At 32.0% G+C, this 13,788-nt stretch overlaps 1 protein-coding gene across 13 annotated transcripts in view; it reads right to left on the bottom strand.

Moving 5' to 3' along the window:
- LOC106873450 (dystrophin) overlaps positions 1 to 13,788 on the bottom strand; it is a 712,951-nt gene that overhangs the window by 355,739 nt on the left and 343,424 nt on the right. For all 13 annotated transcript variants that reach the window (XM_089343243.1, XM_089343268.1, XM_089343278.1 and 10 more), the window contains one exon: positions 80 to 235. In XM_089343243.1, coding sequence (XP_089199369.1) covers positions 80 to 235 — 156 coding nt within the window. The remainder of the gene's footprint in view (positions 1 to 79; positions 236 to 13,788) is intronic.

Genomic DNA, 13,788 nt, shown 5'->3' with positions numbered 1-13,788 from the left:
TGCAAAAAGTATAAATATTCTTGAAGGTGTAATCAATCATTTGATAAAAGTCAAACATGTCACCTTTATAAGTACTTACATCTCTTTGAGTAGTTTCTTTTAAAACAAGTTCTAATCCATCTAGAGCAATGTGAAATTCTTCAACTCGACGTCGAAATTGGAACCAAAGGGGAACAGTCATGGATAAATTTGCTTTCCTTGTCTCTGCATTAGCTTTGATGTTATCTAACTGGAGCTGAAAATTTAAAAACAAAAATAAGTATATGATCAAAATAACTGAGAGTGATGAGCACCTGTGGACATGATCTTACAATAAGGTGAAGGTATAATAAAAAACATTTCCCTTTGTTTTATAATTTCTGGCTATAAATCAGGTCCTAGTCATACCTCACAAGATTGATAGTGTGGATAGCATACAATTAGTATCAAATATTCTAACATTACAGAAGCATTCAAAATTTACAAAATTCAATCCCATCTATGGACAGCATAGATTAAAAGAAAAGGGAGGTGTGGGTGAATAATATTTTTTGTTCAGTAGTTTAACAGCAGATGGATTAATATAATTTGAAAATTAAACACAAAAATTAAGTAGTAAGCTTAAATACATAAAATTAGTTGATACATATTTTCAGAGTAGCTCTAGATATAACTTAACCATTTAGCATTCAGTTTATTTTGTCAAGCATAATGTTTATTGGTTCGAATTAATCATACATTATCTCACTACTTCTAGATTTCAGTGCAATTATAGTACATTTTTACAATGACATTGTATGGTAAGTGTGAGAGGCCAAATTTGGTCAGTTTGAACATAAAAAACATGTGGAACATGTAGATGTGGTTGGTTTAAATGCTAAAGTGTTAAATTCTATAGAAATTATTAGGGGTCTCTGTGAACAGTCTTGGTATATTATTACTGATGGATACAAAATTATAAATATTGGTTTTAACTATGATGATAACCGAGCAATGCAAACAAAAATGTTGCAGTCCTTAATTACAATTAATATAGAAATACAAGAATTAATATACACAAAGCTTAGAATCCATTCAGTAAACTCAGCAAAGAATCTAGCACAATATGGTGTAACTGAAATGAGTTTCCATGTTCTCAAATGTGAAAAACCTTACAAACCTGTTGATTACAATTTCATTTTATATAGAATACAATGAAACTTAGCTTATAGTTAAGTGCACATAGAAAAATGAAATGTTCATACCAGTAACAAAGAAGTAGATAAAAACAAGAGAAACTAAAAAAATATTTGCATAAAATTGTGTGTCTATTAGTGCAAGATTTTTCCTATTGAAATGTATATAATAAATTGTAGAGTTTAAGTGACTAGTTAGGAGTTCAATTATATTTAGTAAGGACTGAATTTTAAATATTTCATTTTCTTAGCTAATGTGACTGGCAGTAAAGTGTAGGTAACTGAGATATATAAAAAATTTAAAAAAAAGGAAAAGGAAAAAAGAAATTAAATATGAAATTTTGGATGAACTAAAAACTTTAGTGACATCTTGCATTCAGATTATTTAAACAGAAGTATAAAATAGAGAAATGTTGACTCTTGAGAATAAAGAGAATAATATTAAAATGATAAAACGAATAAAATCAAGCACAAAAAATAGCTTACTATCAAACTTCCAAGACATCCATCTTCAGATTCTGCATTTTGTAAAAAGTCCATAACCAATACAACATCTGTGTATTATATGGCCAGACAGATTAGGACTTAGGCAAATTTAAGCATAACATAGAAGTGCAGAAATTGAAGTCCAAGACAGGTCATAGAAAAGAAGTTCCTAGAAGTGACCTTTTAACCTTCAGTAAATATGATACAGAACATATTTGATTCATTTAGTTTCTATTGTAAGAAATGAATTACAACCAAAAAAAGTTGATGGAACTGAATAACAATAGAATGGTTAGTATAGACTAGCACCTCAATTTTATGAATAAGATATATAAAGTTAAAAAAATAATTAGAGCCGAAGATTGACATATCTGAAACGTCAGGAAGTGAGTAAAATATTATTTGAGAAGAAGCAGTAATTTTATTGACCTTCACATGTAGCACTGAATGTCAGAAAAAGAAAAATATGAATAAAAGAAATGTGCATGAAGTAAACTTACAAGACATGAACCTTCTTAAGAGAAAATGGCCAATGAGATACAATAGCTGTAGTCAAAGCATTAGTCTACTGACCACATACTTATAAATTTAAAACTTACAGACAGCAATTATTGTCTTTTACCTCTGAGTAAATAAAGCAACAAAGAATACTGTAATAAGAAATTTGTAATGCTTCCAAAATTCATAAGAACTTAAGAGATTATTTCATAGGCATATAATTTTAGTTAGAATTTCAAAAGGCTAGAAAGTAAATTCACTGTTGCTGTACATTATCTTTATTATTAAGTAGATTTTTCAGTTAATTATTTCATTACTATTGTTTGAAGTACTACAATTGTTTGGATATATTATTTCACAAATAGCTAAAAACTATGCAATTTCATGTCCATGTATAAATAATAGCTATAATCAGAAAGATTTAAAGTAATTCCTTACATCAATATAAGAAACTGAGTGTAAACAGAAAGATTATGGATTGTAAAGTTATAAAATCTAAGATGCAATTTTACAAGGAAATGTTCCTTTTAAAGCTATTTACAAGAAAACGTTGCAAAGTCTGCCTCAAAATGATGTGGTTTCATGTTCAGAAGAAAACTGTTTATGATGCAATGCAGTGGCATCTTGAATGTCTTCTGTTATACCTTCAGACCAGTTAATGCCTTGTGAGTGAAACTGGTAGATAGAAACTGCATGAAAGCCCATTGTGTGTATATATCATCATCATCATCATTATCATTCAGCATCTGCTTTCCATGCTGGCATGGGTTAGGTGGTTTGACTGGAACTGGTAAGCTGGAGAGCTCCAAGTTCCAGTCAGATTTGGCATGGTTTCGGTGGCTGGATGCCCTTCCTAATGCCAATATATATATGTGTGTATATGCATACATAAAGAGTGTGGTGAATAAACTGTTGTCTAAATTATTCAAAAATGCTATAGCAACCGAGGTAGGCAGGTGCAGCCCACCCCAACCTTGGGGTTGGCTGGTGCCCATTCTCCTTTGCTATCATAAATACATACATACATACATACATGTGTGTGTATATATATATGAACTTCAAATCATGTGGTTGAGAAATAAAATTTCTCTGTTATTGCCACACCACTGCTGTTGTTACGTCTCATGACTGTATGAACCAAGTGGAATTCCTTTGAAGAGATTCTCTATGGCTGGATGCCTTTCCTGTTGCCAACTCTAAACTATTTTCAAGTAATGCAATATTTCTCCACAACCGGACAAAATTTAAAGGAAGATTGGAAGCAAAGGACATTGCTTGTATGATAGTGATGCATGAAATCAAGACAATGATACATGCACAGATATACATATACAACAAGCTTCTTTCAGTTTCCTTCCACAAAATCTATTCACAAAGCTTTAGTCAATCTGAAGATATAGAAGGTATTTGCCCAAGGTACACAGTGGGATTGAGCCCCAATTCATGTAGTTTGGGAAGTTAACCACACAACCACATACACTAGATATAAGCATACTTTATACACTTTTTTAAAAACTATTTCTCACCCATTTTCTCCATATTCTGCAATTTAGCATTTTGAAATACATACAACTGTAAAAGATTCAAATTATACATATACTAGTACACATTAAACTATACTGCTACAGGTTAAGCATCTGATAACATGATAGCTTATTGCCAGCAGGACCTGCCATAAACATGCTATTTGAAATAAAATATGTAATAAATTATGAAGAAGATGCTGATGGCAATGGTAATAATGATAGTGCTGCTAAAAAGGATGATGCCAAAGTTCAAAGTATCATGTGGAGCAAATCTAATTTTCCTTTCCAAATAAATATAAAAATCATGCAATTTCAAAGAATTTGAAAATGAATAACCAATCTCTTATATATTATATAAAAGGCAAATATTAAAATTGCTAGCAAATAATCTATTATATGTGCACAAATATGATAAAGTGAGGGGAAAACATGAGAGAAATAGAGCAATTTGTACCATATATATTAATAATATAAATTCAAGAGAATGTGAAAGCTGACGACTAAATTTAATTAGAATTATCACACACAAAAGGTCTGCTTTAATTGGCAATCATTCTATTCATAGCCTGTAATTGTTGAAGGGAGTGGATTATTCTAAATTAATTAAACGATGTCAAAAGATGAAAAACCTTGCATATTTACAAACCACTAATTAAGGCTATGAATTGTAGGCCTTACAGGCTCTAAGTACTTGTAAGCTTAGTTCAATACATTGTCATTAAAAGTATGGTTTTGAACATCATCATCATTATCATTTTTACATCCATCTCTTTTCTATGCAAGTATGGGCTGGATGAAGACTTGTTGAGACAGTATGCTATGGCCAGAGGCCCTTCCTGTTGCTATCCTGTACTCGTTTCCAAGTAAGGTATTTATTCCCTTGATTGCTCAATGGCCAGCATTAAACAATGACACCACTGATGAAACAGTGACATTATTTTATGCTAAAGCATGTAAACAATGTTAGGAAACAAATGGGATAACATACATGCATGTGCACATGAAACAGGCTTCTGCATAGTTTCCATTTGCTAATTTCCCTTGCAGAGCATCAGTCACTCCTGAAGCTGACCATGGTGTTACTTAATGAGAACAAACTCAAAACCATATGGTTGTAAAATAAACTATTTACTATACTGTTATGTCCACTTTGTTGAATAGCTTTTATTGCAAACGTATGCAGTTAGCTATAATTTCTTTTGGTGGTGGGGGAGGTGTTAAATTTTAGCAAAACATTTAAGGCATATATGGTTGATTAAAAAAATTTTTTTTTTTTAAATATTTCTTTGCTTTAACTGATCAATAGTTGAATATATTTAAACAAAGAAATTTGAAGTGCAATAAGCATTACATAAACTGTATTTTACCAATATGAATTAAAAATCATTAGCTATGTTTGAAAACAATGACATAACAGCTATGAAATCTTATTACATATGCAGCAGAAAGAAGAACTTACTGTCTTGAAATAAGGTCACTAACATTTAGAGTAGATTCTATAATCTTAACAATAAACAGCATCAAAAGTAGGCATATTCATAGAAAGAAATGGAATAATAGATTTAAAATATCTATATGTGAAACCAAACTTGGAGCAGTTTACCAAAAAATATTATACAGCACATACAGGAAGAAATACTACTGTATAGCAATTATTTCCTTAAGTTAAACAGAGAGACAAACATATTAATGTGTAATTGATTTCTAAGAATGAAGATGAAAATGAGTGGAAAGTCTTATCATAGTCTAAGGAGCTTGACTACAGACTTAATGGTCATGAGTTCAAACCTTAATACATCAGACATTTTTGTCTTGCCCTATACCCCATTGAAAAATGTACTTCATAGTTGAAAAGTTAGTGATAGAAAGTGCAGCCATAAAACAATTGTTTTGAGAGTTTGCAAGAGTTTCCATTTGCAGAGGCTAGCTGAGGTGGGGGTGGAGGAACAATACAAAACAAACAAACTCACCTATGTTAACATAAAAGAATATCTGCGAAAGCATAACTTACTCATTGCAAGACTAAGATGATGGATTAGTAGCCAAAAAAAACCACAAGTCTAAACCTTATTTAAATACATTACTTCGCCTGCAATAGTTTACTAAGTGGAAAATTTTCCATATTAAAGAAATGATGAAACATTCCAAATTATGCCATGTTATCATGCAATTGAAAGAAAAAAACACTACAATTATTATAATTATTAATTGAAGCTATATAGAATCATATTTTCAAAGCTCCCTGCTCACTGACAAAATGAACTCACTTTTATGTAATTTTCACTAAAAGAGAAACCACTCCCTTGGATTTTGATCTATTACACCATTACCATATATGATGATAAAAGTGTTATGCTGGATATCTAGTTGGTTAAGAATCACCATAATTCTTTGGTTCTTAGATGAGCACAAAAGGAAAGCAATACCAAACATTGTCTACTCCTTTGCATAACCTAGCTAGAATTTTTCAGTTTGTCCAAAATTCTTTATTAGTAATTTATTACTTAACATCATCAAATTACAAAGTTTTTTGTCTGGTCATTTGTAGTTCCAGATTTTGCTCACATTTAAAATGTATAAATATAACTGAACCTAGCCAACCCTAAAATTAAAAGTACACAGTTGAAAACAGACAGTCTTTAAATAGCTGTTGGCTACAAAATTACAATTTCATGCAAAAAAATAAAAAAAAAATTAAAAAAAAAAAGTACAGACACAATTGTATTGTGATTTTAATTAGGTACACTGAAAGACAATTGTCATCAGAAAATATACAACACACCAATTTTTAAAATTTTCTAAATAACAATTCAGACCATAAAGGAATTTACCTAATGTAAAGAGAAATTGAAAAAAGAAGAGAGTTACATATTTCAAAAGAAAGTGAGTTTAACTCAAAAATGTAGTCCTACAATAATAATCCGCAGTCTATATTTAACAGAGCATAATATATACTGCTAATTTTTCTTATCAGTATTCATTTGATTTTATACTTAGCATTTTAAAATATGAGGCACCATCAAAAATATTTCTAAGATTAGCACAGTTGTGTTCTATATACTTTACAAAAGTGTGTATATGTGAGGAGAGCCTATTATTGACTGTATGTAATCCCATCACCAACAAGAAACTTTCTTAAGAAAAAAAAGCCACATACAAATATCAATTCTTTTAAAAATAAAAAAGTAAGCAACAAAAGGTGTCTTTAGAACTAATACCGACAGTTTGTGACTATCTAATTGCAATCCTAATTGTCATCATTGTTGTGTTAGTTTTTCTTTTTCTTTTTTGCTAGGGAAAGTCTTAGAAACTGCAGTCAATTGTAAAAATGCAAACATTTGATACGACTGAGTTGTAAGTTTAGCAGATAGAGAAATTTGTAGATTAATCTTGCTAGGCAACTATCTTATATGTCATCTTACAAACATTGCTTATCGAAAGTAGTGCAAATGCTCTTTTGGCACTTGAATTTAGTACTCTGCGAGAAGAAACAAATTATTGTCTGATAACAAGGACTATCAATACAGAATGAATAACAGCCAGAAAAGGTAGGAAGATCTTACTAACAAGGATATCATACTAAAACAGAAGTGATTATATTAAGCAATAAAGTTGAGAAAAACTTATTAAACAAAGCTTCTTTTACTTTGCCAGTCAGTTTAAAAAGAGATTTACAGCTTCTATATATAACACAACTGGATGAGACAGATGATACCTCTCACTTGCAAAGCCTCCTTCATATTCTGGCAAAATAACTAAGTTTTTACCTGCCTAATAAACTTAAGCAGGTAACAAGCAAATCCAAAGATCCGCCCTTTGGTAATGTTACAGAGTTAACAAAAATAATTAAACATATCAGCTAAGAGACCAGGCAGAGCTATGCAAATGTTAGATACTTTGTAAATCATGGATGCAATAAATGAAGTAGAGGCATTATTAGATAGGTATAATTATATAGTTAGAGATATTTTATGTCATCCAAAGGCAGAGAAATACTACAAGTTAAAAGAAACAGGACTTTTCTCACTTTTTTAAAAATGTTCCATTATTGTTGACAAATTTCTTTTTTTGTTCATAGGAGGATCAAACTGATTGATGCTTGTATTAGAACTATCACTGGATTGCATAACAATAACACATGAGACTTAACGACTCGGCTTTTCACCAAGGTAGAAGCACCCAGTACACTCTGTAAAGTGGTTTGCATAGGGGAGAGGGGGGAATCCAACTGTGGAGACCATGCCAAAACAGACAGGAATCCTGTACAGCCCTTCAGCTGGTCAGCTTCTGTCAAACTGTCTAGCCCATACCAGCATGGAAAGAGGACGTTAAATGATGATGATTATGGGGGTGGTGGTTGCCCTTACATACAGGCTTGTCCCTTGCAAACCTCTCTAACTGAGCATGTCTAATCTTGTGGGCTTGTGAGTGCTGGTACCAAGTAAAAAGCACCCATGCTGGTGCTGTGTAAACGCACCCAGTACACTCTGTAAATTGGTTGGCTTTAGGAAGGCATTCAGCTGTAGGAAGCATACCAAAACAGACAGGGAGCCTAAACAGTCATTCAGCTGGTCAGCTTCTGTCAAACTGTTTAACCCACGCTAGCATGGGAAACAGACATTAAATGATGATGATGAATCACTACACATGAATACATCTAGTGCTAAGAAAAGACCAAATTCTAAGAATACTCTGTACAAAATCAAACTTATTCTGAATCCAGATATGTTATCGATCTCAGAAACTAGAATATAATAAAATTTATATCTACTGATTAGTCTAAATGATGATACTTGAAATCATGTAATACTATGAATTTGAAGTAAACCATGTAAAAATTCATATTATAATATGGCTACCAAGCATATTACTTCACTAATTCCATGTTATTTTAAAACTAAAATTGTTATGAGCTAATGAAATCTGTGAAGCCATTTGACTTTTTTTGCTTTCTAAATTTACTGAACCTGGAGAAAGGAAAGATGTCATGACCCTTTCAGGTCTCACTGAGATAGATGAGACTGATGCAATGTTCCATGGCACAACTGTGTTGTAGAGAGATGTTGGTGCTGCGTCTCTTTGTTCGTGGTCTAACTTGACACTATTTCTGAGTAAACAAAAGTTGATGATATGACCATAAACAGGACTTGAATCCTTATGTAGAAATTGAACTCAGAATACACAGAGTCAGAACAGATACTGAAAGGCATCACATCTGCTTCTCTAGCAATTCTGACTTGGAATGGCATTTTATGTCAAATCTGAAAGGATGAAAGCTAAAGTTGACCTTGGTAGGATTTTTACTCAGAGAGCACAGAGATCGAAATAGTGCAAAACATTCTATACTATGTTTTAGCAGCTCTGACAATTCACCTTATCTATTTATCTTTCTTACTATTTATCTATGTGTGTGAGTGTGTATTTACATACACACAGAATAATTCCACAATTCTCACCTACCAAATCCTACATACAAGTCATGGTCAACTCAAGGTTATGGTAGAAGTTACTTGCTTAAAGTGAGATCAAAACCAAAACCATGAAGCTGCGAAGCAAACTTCATATCAATACATTGTCATGAATTGATTACATTATTCTTCTGTTTGTGCTAAGTCAGAAACAAAACAAAAAAAAAAATCAGTATTAGTTTTTCATCTATAAAATAAATTAAGCAATGTGGTATATAGCCAAACATAAAATCTTGACAGGATATTAAAAAAAAAAAAATACTGAATTAGACTAGTCTGTAATTTTACTAAATTTATTCAAAATATAAGCCCTGAAAAAATTCATCTGAATCACAAAATCTACAAACTTTCTTTCATACTTCAACATTACTTTGCAAATAAAAGTCCAGATTGAATTGAAATTGATGAATACACATGAAACTGAATATTTAAAATCAAGACCAGTGTCACATAAGTTGCTCTAAACCCTTTATAAATAACAACCAATTAAAATGCTTCAAAAGAACATTCCACCATTTCCTTTTTTTTTTTTAAAGAACTAATAACAATACATCCAATAAAATCTTTACTAGACAAAGAAATACAAAGATGCAACACAGTAAATTATTGCCTGCATTGATCCTGTATCATCTCAAGCATACTAAGTTTTGATCTCATTATTTCAAATTAAGAGTAGCTGTCATAAGTATCTTCCAATTGCAGTTCATGGCACTTTTATTTTCCTCTACAGTTCACTGTTTATTCAAAACACATGTCCACACCAAAACAGCTGTGTTACTCTATCAAGTGCCGAGTCACTCTTGACTTACTTGCAATCAGTCTGCAAAAGAAGAAAATATTCTTTTCTACTCTAGGCACAAGGCCCGAAATTTTGGGGAGGGGGCCAGTCGATTAGATCCATCCCAGTACACAATTGGTGCTCAATTTATCGACCTCGAAAGGATGAAAGGCAAAGTCGACCTAAGCGGAATTTGAACTCAGAACGTAAAGACAGAAGAAACACTGCTAAGCATTTCGCCTGGCATGCTAACGTTTCTGCCAGCTCACCGCCTCAACAGAAGAAAATTTTAAACAACCAATGGATCATTTCTCTCCAGTTCCTATAGATCTTTCACATTCAATGTTCATGGCCAGGTAGTTTTACATGTCTTACAATTGGTTCATACAATTAGAATTTTGCAGTGAGAAAATCTGTATTGCAAACTGGAATAATAGCACCCTGAATTTATTCCATTCATTTCTTAAATTAACCTCAAAGATCTCACCATGAGAAAGTAATACACTTACTGCAGTCCTTATGTGATCACCAGGATGTTATTATAATAGTTTCAAAACATTGTCAAATATCATAATTCATAATATTGTTGTTAGTTCTTGTAAATACTTTAAAATGAAAATTCATGTTTGTCCATGTATTCCATACATTATATTCATACACTTCATGTGAAAATGAAAACAATCTGGTCAGAGTCACTATCTCAGTCAGAAATACAAACATATATGAAATATGAGAGAATAATATTCAAAACTAAATAGCTAGGATAGAGAAATGTGGTCTCATCTGCTAGGTACAAGTATCTTCCACTACTTAGAGTACTACATTAACATGACATTCTTCTAAGTAAAAATACAAAATTACAATATCATCACAATGTTGGACGGACAAATCAATGTTGGAGATTATTAAAGGGAACTTTAAAGATTTGATCATTCTAAAACGAATGTAGTTATTCTGACTGCAATTATATGAACAAAATAAAGCTTATAACTACACACACACAAAATAATTAGAAATAAAGACAAAGTAAACCCAGACATATTTCTAGTATTTGAGAGTGAAATACAGTAAATAGAATTTAGACAAAGATCTAAAGACTTCAGATCCATACAAGTTTATAAGCAAGGAAATAATTCTAGAATGAGAATCTATTATAGTTAACAAGCAGCTGTTGAGGTGCATTTCTTAAGCCTTTCTTTTATGTCTCTTGGATATATTGATATGAAAACAGATGTATAGTGTTCATTCTTCTAACAGAATTCAAAAGAAATATATTTGTTCATTAGAACTCTAAGAAATACCAAAAGAATTAACAGACATAATATTAAAGAAGAATCTAACCACAATAAGACAGCCTAAGCTATTTCTTCCAAAAGTATTATTACAAATGTCTGTAAGTAGCAGCATGGATGGTTTGTTTTAACCAGTGTGGATCAAATGGCTATGAGAAGAAACTGATATACTTTTAAATGAATAAATTTTAAAATTTAGCTCCTTGTTGAAAATCAAATACAAATAAAATGAAAAGTTTTGAAATCTAGAAAATTTTCTGAAACTTACTAAACAAAAGAAGGCATTAATACATGTTGGAAAAGAATGGTATATAGAGTATTAAAGAAGAAAAAATAGAAGCTAATGTTATGTTAAAGGGTTTCCCCCCAAAAGGAAATTCAAAAATAGTCATATTTAAAAATTTAATAATTTTTTGCAAAACCAAGGATGACTGTGCACATTGCACAGACAGAAAACTATCTCACTCTGCAAATAACAACTGGCTCTTCTAGCCATTTGCCAAGAGAGTTTCTACCAGCTTGCCAAATCCTCCAATCCACTACTCTTTAACTAATAAGGCTTTCACATTTGCTATTCACTTAAGAAAGCTTTCATATTTACTTCTCACTTTCCTCCCAACCCTACAAGCATGCACTAAACTAAACTCCTGAAAACACTCCAATACTCAGGTCATCTCCACATGCATTTAAGTGCAAAATCTGATGATTTCTCATCATGACAATCTCTCTACCATTAACTCCTATTCTCTCCAAACTCTGAAATTTTTGTCTCTACAAAATTTCATCCCAATTGACATACTACAAAATATTTAGTCTCTAAGACAGGCAACCTTTGGCTTTGCCAACTGCCAACATACTCTCGCTTCCAACACTTTAAAGATGAAAGAAACACTTGTTAGTAATCACTTCCTTTGCCACTCTGAATCCATCTCGCTGCACAATTCCTGTAGAATTTGAGAAGTGAGTTGCTCTCCTATGTCACTCCACAATAAGATTTCATTCTTGAGAAGTTTTACAAAAGTAATGCTATTGCACTTGAAATAATCGTAACCTTTGAATGTGTCTAGCATGAGAACCCCCAGCTTAAGTTGCCTGGTTATAGTTCCATCAAAGACTAGAAGTTTCTTGTTTAGACTATATCATTGCAGATGTGCCAATAGGAGTATCTTCTAAAAATACAATCAACTCTGGTATAATTCACAGTTTGGTTTTGTCTCTCACACTCTTCCTTCTGCACAACATCAGTCAGCTTGCTGTCACTTTTAACAACACTCATTCCTAATGTAGGCCCCCTTTACCTTCTGCCCACATATATCATTCTCAAACAATATAGACTAACAACCTGCTTCCATGAATCAAAACCTTAAAAACGTTTTCTAATAGGGATATGACAAACTATTCTACTTTAACAGCACAAAGACACAATCACTACAGGCATCAAAGAAACATTCTTGACTGTACCTTCCCAAAATCATACCAGAAGTTATTTCTCATAAAGATCAGTTTATGAAATAATCTCCGCATCCACAAACCAATGAACATTTCTAGGTGGTTGCTCAGCCTGCTAGAAACAGCAGACAAAGCCTCTTCAAATCACACTCTACTCTTTGAAATGAAAAGATGCATTAGATAACGCAATCCTAGATACATGCTAAAAAAGCGAGGAAGGTGACAGACAAAATTCTTTTGATGATAGGTCTGTTCATTCAGAGCTGACTTGGGGTTAAACAACAAACTCCTCTTCCTACCCAGATTTTTCTCCCAGACATCAAACTGCAGATGTTCAAACTAATTGTCAATTATATCAATCTCACCAGTCCAGGAGGGCTTGAAAAGGTTACAGGCACTACCTCTCCATTGATTAATTCTTAATTAATTAATAGTTTTAAAAAATGGTGGTAGCCACCTGAAGTTATTTTCACACTAGGCTTTCAAAATGTATTTCAGTCAAATATGAGGTTTCAGAAATGTCAAATATTGTTTTATAATTAATATCAATGAATCAAAAAAGAGAAGATAAAGAAACAAAATAGCTGCTTCTATCTTGGTTTTTCATAGCCAAATAAAAAATAATTTCTATTTTTGTAATTGCAAACACAAATAACTTTATGAGAGAAAACAATAAAAGTACAGGAAATAAGTGGTTGGAATTTTAACTTTAAATATACTACACATTTAGCCTTAAACTATGGTTTATCTAAATCAAGCTGAGAAGTATAATTCATCTTATTCCAGTGTAAGAAATCGTAATTACATACACACATTTTTTAGGCTCTGATTATGCAGAATAAAGGTAGATTTTATCAACAAGAAAAAACTAACAAAAACAAAAACGTAAGCACAAATTTAAATAAAATCCAAGCCAAATTATGAATGTACAGTGTTACAGAACTCATTCTAGAAATCAGTAAGAGGGCATAATGCCTGAGAAAGGAGTGCAGTGAGGGTGTGTGGATAATGCAGTGGATGTTAGCTTTGTGATAATGCATTTGCCATCTTGTCCATGGCATATAGTGCGAATAAGTTGTTTAGCAGAAGGCATGAAGTTTCTTTGTTTCTTATTTTCTTTTTCTTTTTACTTTTCAT

The sequence above is a fragment of the Octopus bimaculoides genome, chromosome 2 (assembly GCF_046866305.1).
Source record: "Octopus bimaculoides isolate indiv1 chromosome 2, ASM4686630v1, whole genome shotgun sequence".
Classification (NCBI taxonomy): domain Eukaryota; kingdom Metazoa; phylum Mollusca; class Cephalopoda; order Octopoda; family Octopodidae; genus Octopus; species Octopus bimaculoides.
This window is presented reverse-complemented; position numbering and strand designations above follow the sequence as displayed.